Here is a 15,390-nt window from a genome sequence, read left to right as displayed (position 1 = left end):
ACTGGATGTTTGGAGGAACTGGAAGTTGTAATGAGATGAGGTATTATTTAAGTAAGCAAACCTATTGAAAAGAGATATGAAGAGAACAGAAAAGCAGTAAGATCCTACTGATTTGCCCTTTTTCCACCCTTCAAACTTTCTCAATTTTTTCAGAAGGGAAAATATACACCTCTCTGGCACATGACTGTCAGTTTATTCTGTAAATAGGACCAAGTTTTTTCATACCTCATTGTACCCTTTTTCAGTGGCATAAGTGGTAACAAACCACATTTTATTCCAAAGATATCGAATACCTGATTGTTTATGAAACACATAGTACTTAATATGTTTGAAATTTACACACAATGCTGAATAGTCCATTCTTGAATGACCTTTGACCATGTATTTGTTATGTCATTTTTTAAGTGTGTATACAAATCTAATTAAAATTTTCACTGATTGTCATTTTCTATATAACAACACTTCAACAAGTGAATAAAATTAATAACATAGCATAAGATATTCAGATGGCACCATATGACAAAACTTTTGCTAATTACTGTAGAATAAATTTACTGAGGAGTCTCACAAGGATCTGTACTACTTGAGGAAGTAGGCTGAAAGACAAAGATGCAGTTTCCTGAGTTAACTGAGCTGATAGCAGCTTAATGCTGCCAAAAGTGTCTTACAGGGCTCCTTCCCACACACCTCCACCTCTCCACCCTGATAAGAAGCTGCCACCCTCACTTTGTGTCAACTCTAGCACATGTTGCTGCCATACTGTAATGCTGCTCTGGCTGTCCCATGTCAAAAATAATATAATAGATGTAGCAAAGATAATCAGATTAAATGGAAGAGATTTGGTATGAGGAATGACTGGTGATACAGCCGAGAAATGAGACAACTCACAGACAGGTGTGCACAAAATCCTGAATAGTATAACGACAAAGGGGGAATGGATTATTCACCACTCTCTGTCAGAGAAGAGCGAGGGTCATGGGGAATGCATTTAAAACAAACAAGAAAAAATATGTTTTAACACATTACACATGTGAATTGTGAGACTTGCTGCTGTAAGAGATGATGAAGGTCAGGAGTATAAGCAGGCTTAAAAAGCAATTTGATAAATTAATGGAGAAAAGGTCCAGCAAGGGTTACCTATCCCAGCAGTGTGGATACAGCAGAATCCCTCTATCACAGGCTGAGAGATGCTGAGTATCTACACCAGAAGGACTGTGCTTGCTGTGTTTCTCTACTTAAGCATCCCCTACCCATCACTCATGGTAGGAGCGTAGCTGGATGGACTTTTAACCTGAGCCAGCCTGACTGTTCTCATGTGTTTAACCGGGCTGACATTGCCTGGAGTGTGTTTGAGCCGAGTCACGCAATGGGCTCTGACAGCAGCGCTGTAGAGGTGGTGCAGTGGCTGGGAAAAGGAATAGCTGTTCACAGCTTGCTTTTCATTCATGTCAGCAAAGCTCAAGCCCCAGTGACTGCTTCATATTGAATCGTCTGCACTAAAATAAAAATACGAAGCAAATCACATAGGCAGTTAGGTTCTGACAGAAGCAATAGAAAAGAAAAGGGGAAGGGTGGCTATGCATACATATATGTAAGAATAGCGTGGAGGCAGTCCAGAAAATCTCAAATACAGAGTTAATACTTTGCAAAAGTCATATTATTATAAATTATTATACATTATTAAAATAAAATGTAAATGACATATTAAAAAATCAATAGAGCTTGCCAATTCAAGAATGGCATGACTAAAATGTATCTAATTATATAGCGGAAACCTGAATATCAATCACAAGGGGGAGAAAAACCACACATATTCTAGGGCATTTGTGGCTGCCCTGCCTTTCACAGCGAGGGGGAGAAGCACCCACAGACCTGCCACTGCTCCTGCAGTGCCTGGGGAGAGCTGAGTCACCATCTTCCTACCTCATCCATACCCTGTCAGCTATTATCTTAATTAGCCCCCGTATTCATAAAGACAAGAGCCACGGTCTTTAACAATTGTTCCTTTGCACAAATAAAGTTACAGAAATTCCTTTCTCTATAAAGGGATTTGCAGGGTGATGCCATGGGGTGCAGCTGGATTTGTGCACAGAAATGCAAGGCATCTTGTTTGTGGATGGGATTAACACCAGTACAAAGCATCCACCTGACAGGTTTTGATCAGTTCACATGTACCCACGAAGCTTTGCCACCAGCTAAAGCCTCCAGCCTTAGGCTATTTGCTGCTTTTTATCCTTGTTTTAGCTACCATCTCTAACACATAAGAAACATGTCACGAGCCATGACAAGCAATTGAGATAAATGCCAACCCTTGTAAACCTTCAGATGGGGGGGCTGCATTTAGGTTACATTTCAGCACATTTGAAGAAGCTATCAGAAGCCAGCAAGGTATAAATAAACAAAACAATTTAATGCCGAGTGCCTACAATTAAAAAAAAAGTTCCCTTCTGCTCCAGCTACTTGCTTCCCCAAGACCTTTTACCAAACCACAGAAGACAGCATTTAATCTATTTATTTCTAAGGTTAGGCAAGAATAATTTCAATGCATTTTTATAAGCTACAGAGAAGTGCACAAACTCATTTCCCCCTCCTAGGTCACCTTTATCAGGAGAGCTTTATTCTAATGAAATATAAATGTGATTTCAAGTCAACAGTGTTACCAAGGTCTATCAACATTTCTGAATTACAGACACTTATTTTACCCTGGTTTAGTTTTACTTGCAAAGAAACTAAAACTGCTGAGCTCCCTCTGCATGAGGGCTCTCAAGCATGTCTCTGTCAGCATATGCCTTGTTATTGGAGCGCTACACTTGCAGTACACATCTGGAATATGAAAACAGAGCTTTTTTCCCACAGCACAGAAGATTTTAATTTTTCAGGTTCCCCATTTTTCTTTCAGCATCTGCCAGTTTTATGAATTTCTCCTATTCTTCTACACCACAGTAAAAACAGAAGGATGGCTCTTGGGGAAAGGCATTCCACCCCACACCCTACTGGCTTTTTATTTTCTGGTAGCAGACATTCTCCATCAAGTCAGGTCCTGTACTAGCAAGAATTTGATACTGTGCCCTACCCCACAGCAGGCTCAGGTCTCTACCTCGGTTTTTGTCAGCAGATACAATGTGGAAATCTCTGCCACAGCCAGAGCTGTAATAGTTGCAATTACTACCTGTCACATACATATACTAGGTAGCAAAACCAAGCATCAATTAAACAAAACAAACTGCTTCATAGGGGTAACCAAAGGCAATACTTGCCCTCCCCTCCAAAAACAGTAAAACTTCCTATCTGGAACATCTTCACTTCTTGCACAGGGAGCTGTTGTGTTTAGGTGCTTGTATAGTGCTTTCCAAATTAATGGAGTGATTACTACAGCAGCTCTAGACAAATAATGCAAAAACTTAAATCAGTTTTTCTAGTACAGTTAAATCACTGTGAAAGGTCTCTATGATGGCAGAAGTAGATCCACAAATTAAATTAATTCAGGAACACATTATATAGTCCTTGCATTAGGCAAAAATGTGCTTTTTTTTTTTTTCTTTTTCCTTTTTTTTTTTTTTTTGGATGGGGGAAAGGGGCTGCTGATCTCTAGGAAAGCTTCTGGTTAATGAACCAATTACTCACTGCAGCCAGGTTCCAGACAGCAGGTTAGGACCATGCCCATCGCCTGCCCTCCCCACTCACGAATCCCAGGATTCCCACGACATTCACACCAGCCTGGAAACCACCCAGGGCAGCTGGCCCAAGATCCATGTTCCACTCCTTTCAAGCCAAAATAAACTCTTTGTCTGATTTCTGGTGGCTTATTTCCTGGAATTATATGGAGCCTTGGAGAGGATTAGAGGAACAATATCTTCGAAAGATACTGTGGCTGACAGCTCCAGAAGTACCTTTTCTGAGACGTGCTTCACTTCACCAGGCACAGCTGACCTGAGCTTGATGGCTTGCAGTAACTGCTGCACTGTGAATTTAACCACCAGCAATAAAATAAAGGAGCATAAACAACCACCCTAATTTACTCTGAACCTACTTTACTAAAGGCATTAACTTAAATTAGGCCTTACAGTTATGCCTGATCATACACCCATTTTTTTACAGGCATCCAAGATGGGGCATAAAGAAATGCAAATTTCAACAACAAGCATGCACTAGTTAAATTGACTAAAGAGTTATCTTTTGTTCAGATCTGAACAGATATTTTAAGTGCTTACATTAATGTATTAGAAAAGGCTGGACAGCACTGCAAAGCTCTATAAGAAACTTTGTTTTTTAAGGCTGTGATTTTAAACTGAAATATTTCTACATGTTCATTGAGGATTGCAATTACACCAGTAAAAAAGAGACTCCAAGAGATATTCTCCTTTTGGATTTTCATCTCTTGCACCTCATTCCTAATCCAATGCCCATCCCATTTTCAATTTGAACAGCCATCCACCAAAAGGAAATAAGAGGCTAATTCAGGCTAAAAACAACTATTTTTTTATTTATAGATAGTAGCAGTAGTAATATTTGCTGAAAAAACTGCTTAGAAGCAGAGAGATTTCTTACACCTCCATACACAGGAAGTAAAAGTACAGGGCACCACACTCAGCCCATTTAACAACAAAACAAAAGATTACCTTGAGAGCTTCTTTAAAATTGCCTGTTTTCCTCTGCACTGAGCCAGAGCAGAAGCATTTCCATGTTCAGCCATTACAAGTCAGGTGGGACTGGGGTGACACCAGGTAAGGGCAAGCAGCTGAGTGGTGTTGACATCATAAACTGCTACAGAGCCTTCAGAAGCAAAGCTACCACACTGAAGCAATTCAGGTCTGAATTCACCCGTTTGTGTTCACTTTCTACAAATCTACCTTGATAGATGAGTGTGGGTACTTCTATTTCCAGAAAAAACCAGCATCAAATTATGCCTAGAATATTGTTTTTAATACTTACATTTTTACAAGAAAATATTTGCAGGTACATCCGCCACATCTTCTTGGTGCCTCCAGTTTACTGTGCCATGCTGTGTGTTGTGCACGTGTGTAGTAAATTTTGTGCTGTACTTTTAAGACACAGACAAACTGATAGATATTATGAAGCAGCACAATGAACCAGTCAGAAAATATATCAAGAAGTACAAGGTCTGTGTCTTTGATTGCTAGAAAAATCACTGGAAATCACAAAAGATGCTCAGTGAAAATGCAGTCAAAAGACCTCAGTGGCTTTGGGAACATGCTAATAATTTATGGGCACTCCACCTCTGTTTTACTTTAGAAACACATTCATCTTGGTGCAGAAGACACTGCATGAAGACACCAGAGAGTTAACCCTGTAAAGAGTCAGGTCTGGCCAAGTAGGTTCTGCTGGTTCCTGTGCAGTGCCTGGCAAACACAGCGAGTTGCTTTTACTCCAGCTCAGCAATGCAGACTCTGCCTTCTGCAGTGCCTGTGCCACCAAGCCCTGGTGGAGCTGAGATGGGCACATATTTCAGTGCCTTTGCACTGTGGCACCAGCATTTGCTGCTTTTACTGCCAGAGGCTTCCAGGTATCCAATTGCCTTTCCCCTTCTCCTGCCCTGATCGAAGACTTGCCTCTCCAGCCATACAGATGTACAGACAGGAAAGAATGCCTTTCTGCATGAATTTGTTTTTTTGCTTTAGCAGAACACCTGGCTGGGCCGGTAAAAAGGCAGAAAAGATGATGGGATGAGATACTGAATGATAAAAAAAAAAAAAAAGACCAACTTATTTGTCTTAAATGTAAGTCAAATAAAGACATCAGCTTTTTTATAAAGCACAAGCCTAGAGAAAATAGTGATCTTGGCCAGAAAGAGACTCGAGTTCAACTGTAACACTGATTTTGTTAGCTAAGTCATTAGATGTAATGAGCTGGAAGGAGAGAAGCTTAACTGTAATTGCATTGTGCTGTATACACAAATTCTCCATTACTTTCTTTTCTTCCCCATATTAAAAAGACAGCAGTGACAATTCAGATACTTCAAGAAATGACAAAAGGGAACAGCATTACAAAAACTCCTCTGAAGTTCAGCCTGACTCACCTGACTTCCTTGCTTTCAAGGCAATGACAGCAGCCAGTTCTCTCTGTACCTAAAATATCAGGAAAAGAAAAGGATTGTTATAGTTCCTAGCACAGTCAAATAAAACAAAATGTAACACTGGTAAGATAAGAGCTATCAATGCTTTGGAGAAATCAACTGCAAGTGGAACAATGCCTGGTTTTGAAACTACAGTCAGTTTTCCTAGCAAACCCTTTTCAGCTGGGAATTCTGTGACTTTAATTTCATATAAATGCCACACATTCCTTAGGGAGTGGGCAACTCAGTAGCCCAACCTGTAATCTATTTGCACAGCATATCTCTTTCACAAGTACACACTTGAATCTTCTCCCATCCCTTGTTACATATTTGTTTTGCCTCTGATGAGCACGCTGTAATGCTGGATTTCTTGTGTGACTCCAGAATCAGAAAGTCCTTCATGCTGAGGTTTGACAGAGGTTCATGCATATAACTGACTTTCACTTTTTGGATCTTCCAGGAGGAAACAACCTCTCCTAGTAGCATGGCTGAGAATTTCAGGATCAAAATTTCATTTGAGATGAAAATGCAGAGGTCAGGGCTATTTTCAGTTTTACAGGCTCCCTCACTAGCCTATGGTAACACAGCCCTGCCTTGCTAACCAGCTCCCTTCCCCATCCTCTTGCCTCTGCATTCTTCATACTCTCTGTATATACCAGCAGTTCTCTCTTTAGCCAGCTCAACTCTACATCCACTTCTCTCTGTACTTTTTATATAATTTCTTTTTCTATCATTTTTATATGAATTATTCTTATGCTTCCTACTTCTTCACTGCCATCATCTGTCCCACTGCAGCTGCTTGCACTTGGCCTACAGCACCCCAAATGCTCTCTGATCCACGCACCTCAGTTCTTCCCTTCCTCTGCCCTATCAGTGCTCTCAGATTTCTTTAAAGATCTCTCAGCTCCTTCCAATTTCCCCAATTTTCCCAAGACAGCTTGTCTTCAGTATTAAAACAAAAGAAAAATATGGCACAGTCCAATCTTTTCTAGGGATAGTCTCACCTCTCTGTACAAAGTCTCCAGCAGTGTATACTAGCTATCTTGTCTAACAGATCTAGGCAAGGTTCAAGGCTATTCTGCAGTGGGAGGTTTGACATGCAGATTCTGAGAGATGTGAAATTTCAAACATCCTTCTCAAGATATGCAGTTTGGTCATAAGGCACAAAGCCCACAGAGGATTCTCAATGTAATACAATTACTAACTGTCAATATCCTCACTACTCTGAAGAGATGTTTGAAAACTGAAAGAAGAGTAGTCAGCACTATAGTGGTCTGAGCAGAAAGACAGACAAAATCACTCAGGGCATCTGAGTACAACATCTCAGTAACTCCAGCACCCACTGATCAGATTCTCAGGAGCCAGCAGTACACGCTGCATGTGGCAGAAGGCAATCATACCAGAGGCCACATCCTTCCTCTGCTTGCATCCTTCTTTCCTTTGTGGCAAAGGACCAAGAAAATTTTTTTGCTGTCCTTGCAAGGGAAAAGGATCTTTTCCATTCCTTGATGCTGCCCTACTGAGAGGGACTGAGTTTTCTGCCACTCCAAGCAGGAAAATATGAAGGCAGTGCCATGGTTTTCTTAAATGTCATCCTGTTTCCAGCACAATTGTGCAAGCTGGCAGTATTACCTTCCCTTCCTTCCTTCCTGTACACTCATTCCCATGTCTGGAGAAATATTAATCATGGATAATGTAAGCATAAAATTCAAGTAAAATGAGAAAGAACAGTTATTCTGTGGAAAAACAACTTGTGTGCTTCCTTGCAGCAACTGCTATACACAAGTATTATAATAATACATACAAGCTCTCTAGTAAAGAGCAGGATTTTCAATAAAAGCCCAAGCTGTTTTGGAATAACAACACCATGATTTTTCATGACTACTCTTCTCAGACCCTCTCTCTTTGTTAAACTCAGAAGGAGGTGCCCATGTCGATGTCTCAGTTCTGGTCTATTGTGACAGGTTACTGACAGTAAGAAGCATTTCACTGATGTCTCATCTTTATCTTTTAGCATTTAACAAATACATTACCCATAGATTATCCATAAGAGATGCTACAACCTGAAACAATTGCAAATGTATCACTTAACCCAGTCAAACATTCAAGAAATGCCAGTATCTCCATGGCTGCAAAGAAAAACCCATCTTGTCAGAGGAAAAGGCAGCATTGTGGCATCCTGCAGTTGTATTTCCAGTATTACTTTTGCTTATAAGGGGCACCTTTTAGGTCTGAAAGATAGTGCTAAAATCACAGGTATTTAAAAGGCTGGGTTTCTATATTTTGTCTATGTCATAGTTCAAGCTAAATATTTCATATTTTCCTGCTGGCCAGGAATGCTGCTGGTCTTTTACTTAACTTGAGCAAAACCCTTCAGATAAAGCAGGTGGGAAATATGTTTCTCTGGTGTTAACAGTAAGCAAAAGTTCCTTCATCAAAGTGCTCCATCATGATAATCTGAGCTCCCTCTCATAGGATTCACTCCAATCACAAATAATTGGTCCTGCTGAGCATCCTTCTGGATTTGATTGGTGTCCCTAGATTTCATAATCTATATGCTTTTGTCTATTTTAGCATAAATGCACTTGACATTCCTGCTGGGCATGCAATTCCTCTGCATTATTACACCAATGGAAATCCATGTACAGCACTCATTCCTCACTGCACACATGCTACCCGTTACCATACTTCTACATCCTAATAGGATTTCAGTTACCGCCTGTTTGACAAAATCAATAGTTGCACATCACATTGAAGATAATAATGCAGACACAAAATAAAATATATAAACAAGAACTATGCCTAGCATACTGACATATTAAATTTTAAAAAATGTTTCATACATGCAGCTTGTTGCTACAAAACTAACACTATCCAAACAGCATCCCTTTTGAGTAGCATTGTAGATGCCAAAACTGATTCCGCTTAAAGGCCAATTCACCACACAATCTTTACAGAAATATTATGAAAGTCTGAAAGAGAACATTTTGAGTGGGTAGTTGGCATGTTACCACATCTCTTTCTTTTTGCAACAGAGAAGAGTATGCCTGGAAAGTGATATCCAGGTATACTTCTGCTTGATTAAGTACAAATGGCTCGTTTATATGGTGAATCTTGTCTTCAAAGAATGGAGAATTTTTAAAAGTAAATGACAACTACTGGTCTTCTCATCACAAATCTTATAATTTTGTCATAGTGAGACATAACTGTGCATCTAGCAGACAGTGCATACCACCTCTACTTTTTTTCCTTTCTCTTTTTTCTGCCCATAGTAGCTTTTTGTGAGACAGTATTCTAGATGCCTTTGTGTCAAGCAGGACTTCAAACATAAAGTGTCAATCCTTACAGACTCTCAAAATTAAATCCTGCAGCAGAAGTCTCTACACAGCAGGGCTTTGAAAATCACCAAGAGTCTAGTTCACATTTTTGCATCTCAAGTTACAATAGTTTGATGGACTCTAAATAAAAGTAATATTGGCTGATGCCTTAAAGTATGAGAAAACTATTGGCCAGATACACCTCATTAACACCCTGATATTCTCTTCTGTTTCCTCACAAGCTAAGGTAAAAAAGCTTTGCAGTGGAATCACAGCCATCCCACTGTGTTCTGCTTTTAGCACACAAAACACTGAATATGAAGCTGCTCTTCAGGACACAACATGGGATGCATGATAGCTCTGGAATGCTTTTTTAAACCCATGACTAATCATTGCAATTTTTTAAAATATTCATGACCAAAAAGATTATCTGATGCAAATGCATTTCTAATGGCATTTTGCACTGCTGGCAAATTTTGCACTGCCTGCCTTTAGAATTTAAGTTTGATGGTTTTGTTGGTGCCTGGTGTAATGGAGCATATGATATAAGCATATCATTTGATAGGTAAAAAGAGGGATTTATATTTTAGGCACACAGATTCCTCCAATGTTGCTTGTTTTATATCCTCACAGTCGGTGTAGATTTGGAAACTTGGAATGGAATCCCCTGAAAAAAAAAAGCTGACACAGAAACTTTCTTCTGACCCCTCAAAAAAAAATAAATAAATGTTTTATCCCATGAAAAGCAAAAAGAAAACTAGAAGAGACAGACGTGGGATTTGCATCTTCAGTTAAAAAGTCAACCCTAATCTTTGACTGCTTTAGTGCTGGGCTGGAAATAGGGATGATTTTGTGGGTTTTTCACACTTCTGAAATACTGGTGTGAAGAGCATCATGAGCAGGATTTTCAATTATGAATTCTTCAAAGAAGAACATTTTAATTTGGTACAAAATACATAAACATGCAGTGAGCCAAAAAGCCACTGGGAACACATTTCCAGTAACAGGTAATAACTTCACTTTCAGTTTCCAGGTCCTGCTAGATACCTGCCCTCTATTGAATGGTGTGAGCTGAGATTTCAAATTCTTCTGGGACATAAAAAGACTTTCCATAAGGTTGCAGTGAGTATTTTAGGTCTCAATCTACTGTATGGAAGAAAAGCAATATTCTGGAGGGATAAACAGGAAAGATTCATATACAGATGCTAAAATTTGGAGGATTCTGCTCTGGTCTTATGCTTTTTCCCCAGGGGTAGACAAGAAATCATAGAGGCACTACAAAATGCTGTGGAAAATCGGAAAATCAGAAAATCCAGGAGAAAAGATCAGATTCTTGACATCGCCATGGCAATAGATGGGTCTCAGGCCATCTGGAGATGGAACTGCCTAATTTTTCTTTAGCTAGTTAGCTACAGTAATGAAATGGTTCATTTAAGAAAACCCTGTCCATGTGCCTTATTGTTAGAATGACACGGGAGGTAGTTCATAGGCATGACCTTGAAGATGTGAAGCACTCTGAACTCACTGTCAATTCGGTGTTTAAGGATTTGCATATTACTCAAGTGCATCCAGCAACTGCTAGATCCAGTCCTTAAACTCCAAAGGACACTTTGTTTTGTTGAGTGTGTTCCTTTTTTTCAATTGACAAAACCCCCCATTATTCTATTTTTGATAGGCAAAGCTTTTGAGGAGTACTGGCAATGTTTTATAGAGTTGGTGTTTTGCAAGTTTTTGAAAAAATATAACTTTGCAGAAAGTCTTTCACAGTTTTCTATTTTTGCTCCGTATGGTAACAAAAATGGAGGATTTTGAGGTTCTGAATTCACTGTTCATTTTCAGTTAAGAAAAAAGGCAGCAAAAACAAGGAATTTAAATATTGAGACAATAAAAAGAGATTTAAAACACAGCATTTACTTATGTCGTGCATTTTAAAATACTGTTGCATAAAGTTATACAGTTATAAAGATACACAGAATCATTGGCTTTCCAAACACATTATGAAATGTGTTTTGTAAAGAAATTTGGCTTTACAAAAGACAGCAAAAATTCTCCTTTCCTTCCATTTTCCAGCAATTTCAAGATAGCACTTTACTTATTTTTCTTAAAATAGCTCTTATCCCCATGCCTTTTTTATAAAAAACCTTACCTTGCTTGCTTCATTTTTGTCTCTGTACTTTCTCACATACCAAAGACAGAACTAACTCTAATTCCATGTTTGATGATACCATGACTTAGGTGTGGTGTTCACAGAACTTCACAGTCACAGAGTGGTAGAGGTAGAAAAGCACGTCTGGAGATCATCTGATCCAAACCTCTGCTGAAAATCATGGCCAGCTAGAGCCTGTCCATCAGGTATTTGTACACATCCACAAGGTCCTCCCATAGCCTTCTGTTCTCCACTGAACTCCACTCCCACTTTTGTCAGTTTCCTGGTAAATCAAGTACTCTATTCCCAACCACCTCCGTGGTCATTCACACACGCTCCAGGACATCCATATCTCTTGTACTGAGAGTTCAGAACTGGCCCCAACATTCCACATCTGCCACACCACTGCTGAGGAGAGGGGAATGATCACCTGTTTTAGGTAATGCAGCTCAGAAAGAACTTGCTTTCTTTGCCCCAAGGGCATGTTTCTGGTTCAATCTGCTGTCTACCAGGACCTCCAGGTCCTTTCCTGCAGAACAACCCCCAGTCTGTACAGAATCATGAGGTTATTTCTCCCAGATGTAGGATATTGCATTGCCCTTTGTTGACTTTCCTAAGATTCCTGTTGGCCCATCTCTCCAGACTGTCAAAGTCCCTCTAAGTGGCAGCACAAACATAGAGTCACAGAATTATTTTGGTTGGAAAAGACCCGTAAGATCAAGTCCAGCTGTCAACCCAGCACTGCCAAGTCTACACTAAACCATGTCCCCATATACCACATCCACACATCTTTGAAATACCTCCAGGGATGGTCACCAACCATTCCTCCCATTGTTGCATTGCTTGCTAATTTTCTGATGGTGCACTCTGTGCTATCATACAGATTACATCAAATGGAGTCAGTCTAGCTTAACTTTCTGGAGTCCTGTCTGTCTGCTTCTTACAACAGGGATCTCACAAGACAAGCAAGATGCACCAAAGTCTAGCACAGACAGAATGAGCTACTGTTTATTATGGTGGAGTTTACTGGGGCTAAACATGGGAAGCTCGAGTTTCCCAGGTGGGTCTCCTCAGAAGTCTGTGAGAATCTGCACAAGGGCTCCTGAAGACTTTTCTCTCCCTTTGTCTCCCATGGATGTGCACTTGAACACGAGGGGCCGAGTGTAAAGCACATCACACAGAAGTCACCTTGGTCCTCCAGGTTGGTCTCTTCTGGGCCATGGACAGCATCTATTACAAGAGCAGGCTGCTGCAGTCCTTGCTTGGGTTGATTTTAATAGCTTTAGAATTGTACACTAAGACCTCAGTAAAACTCTCCCCTTCCAGAGACTAAAAAAACTGTCTTCATATACAAACATCTGTTCACTTAGACTAAGTCTTTAATTTGAAAGGATCCAAAACATGACAATATTTCAAACACGATCAGTTCAAACTTTGATGCAATGACCTTACCGCAGAAGTGAGACGAGCAAGAATTTCAGCATTGGTTTCTGCTGTATCTTCTATTTTTTGATCAGGCCTTAAAAAATAAAAATAAGATTTTATTATTTCTTTCATTCTGTTTCAACATCTTTTGATTCCTGGAAAGTAAGGAACTGTGTAGCCACAGGCACTAATGTAAAAGGGCCTTTGAGATTCCACATCAAAATGAGGACTGCAACACGACAATAATTAATCATGTCAGTAATGACAGAGTACACCCTTTGTCCCTTGCTATCAAGAACTCTTTTTATCCGACCAACATGAAGCAATGAGAGAATTCTTCAGCTATAAAAATATGATGAAGAACTGAAGAATGCAGGACCCTTTCAATCAGAGTTGCTTATTTGACTGCATATTTTGCAGTCAAAAACATACTCTATAAACAGAGCAAAGAGTTTTCTATCTGCCCACCACCCAGCTTTGCTAAGATGTGGAGCAGGACCTGTGGAGTACAACTTCATGTAGATGAAAACGGACAAGATGAAAACATCAAAACAATTCTGTGACACGAGAAATTCGATATTCAGGAAAAATAACTGAAAGTGAAAACAATACATTTAAGAAGCCATAAACAACCAAACTAAAGTAATGGCTGAGAACAATATTAGGTTGTCTTGACAGTAACTCACAAGAAAGAGACTTAATGTGTCAAGAGTGAGGCAGTGAAGGTAGAACTCTCCCAGAAACTGTCCCAGAAGTCTGGCCCACATGGAAACAGCCACACAAAAGTGGACAGTACAGGATAAGACTGAGTTGATCTTTAAAACGGTCTAATTCCCATCACTAAAATATCTGTAAACCTTTCAGAAGCTTTATTGACAATCAGAAGCATTATACCAAAGTGATAGGGTTAGAACTACGAGAAGTAAAAGGAAATGCCCTTGAGATCTTTACTTTTCATGGTATTCAAGAAGCATGCCAGCATGCTGAACAGATACACAAAACTGCAGCTGCTGTAATAAACATAAATCCCAGGTATTAGCAGAAGCTTCTGTCTTTGACTAAATTATTTAATTGCTTATATGCCTTGATGTCCTTAGGGAGAGAGCTGGCAACACATCTGGAATATGCAGCTGGTATATTGTGGTTCTTACATCCCATGAAATTTCATTCCCTGATTAAAAAATTAAGGTCAGAAAGCACAGAATGACACATGCATTCATTCTGGGGCAAGCAAAATCAGATCAAAATGGTAATTCAGATTAAAATCAAAATTATTTTCACAACTGCCTTTCCTAGTCAAAGAAAATGTGATCTAACATTTTAAATGTTACAAACAGCCCAAAAGAAAAAAATGAATGCATTTTAATTTACAAAGACTGATTTATTCAGGTTTTCTCTTTATAATTTGGAATGCGATTAAAATAACTGAACTCTCTAGATGTTCCCCTACACATCTGTTCTCTTCTGATCTCTCAGAACCAGGCTAGGACCTGATTGTTCCAAGTTGGAGGCAGAAGATAGCAGCCCAATAGACACAGCCACAGATGCAATCTATAAACCCAGATCAGCACATAGCATAGCTAGTTCCTTCTTGGGCCTTTATCACTTCATTTTCTATTTAAAAATACTCCCCCAGTATTTATCTGCCTATGAGTATCAAATACTTCTGAAACCATGAATACACTAAAAATTAGAGTCAGCTCTTCAGAATCAGGGGGGAAGGGTATATTATGACACCCAGGCTAATGGACAAAAGCAACAGTTATCACCTTAAATTTTTTCAAAAGTGGACAGCTAGGACCTAGTGAGCCTGGTACCAAACAGGAGCTACAAAGCCCAGGCAAATTAGTGCTTACACAGTTCAGTGATCTGTGGGCTCAGTCTGCTAAGCAGAGTGAGATGCAGGGATGCATGTCCTAGATCTGCAAGCAGGTAAGTCAGTTTCCATACAATAACCAAGAGCTGTTTGTGTTCAGCAAAAGCTTTCCAGGAACTCCATAAGGCAGTAACTAAATCAATATCCCATCCTGGTTATTAGCATTAAAACCAAATTACTTTTAAGAATGGTTACTTTCCTGATATCAATAAAATGAAAAATGTTTCAGGATGGAAGACAGAGCAACAATCCTGAAAATAAAAATCAATGCAATATTAAGAAAAAAAAAATCTGTTAACATATTTTCCAATAATTTTAAAAAATATTATGGGCTACATTTCAACAGTCTCAGGTACCAAGTGCATTCTTGAAATGTTCACTGAGTCTACCAGTGGTTCTGGGAATTGTTATAAACACTCCCATTTACAAAGAAGGAAATAGAAGCACACAAGGATTAAACACCTGATACAACAACCTTGCAGTAACTGGGAAAGAATTCAGGAGGCATTGAATAAGAGCCTAAGTGATTGCTCAAGGTTTTAAGGAAGTCCAT

At 39.4% G+C, this 15,390-nt stretch overlaps 1 protein-coding gene across 2 annotated transcripts in view; it reads right to left on the bottom strand.

The window, feature by feature from the left end:
- The window catches only part of RAPGEF5 (Rap guanine nucleotide exchange factor 5), a 156,419-nt gene that overhangs the window by 105,415 nt on the left and 35,614 nt on the right, over positions 1 to 15,390 (bottom strand). For both annotated transcript variants that reach the window (XM_086854251.1, XM_086854259.1), the window contains 2 exons: positions 12,989 to 13,055; positions 6,038 to 6,086 (listed from right to left, as the gene is read on the bottom strand). In XM_086854251.1, coding sequence (XP_086710377.1) covers positions 6,038 to 6,086; positions 12,989 to 13,055 — 116 coding nt within the window. The remainder of the gene's footprint in view (positions 1 to 6,037; positions 6,087 to 12,988; positions 13,056 to 15,390) is intronic.

The sequence above is a fragment of the Cyanistes caeruleus genome, chromosome 1 (genome assembly GCF_971803275.1).
Source record: "Cyanistes caeruleus chromosome 1, bCyaCae1.hap1.1, whole genome shotgun sequence".
Lineage (NCBI taxonomy): Eukaryota > Metazoa > Chordata > Aves > Passeriformes > Paridae > Cyanistes > Cyanistes caeruleus.
Note: the sequence above shows the minus strand (reverse complement) of the source record. Positions and strands in the feature narration are given on the sequence as shown.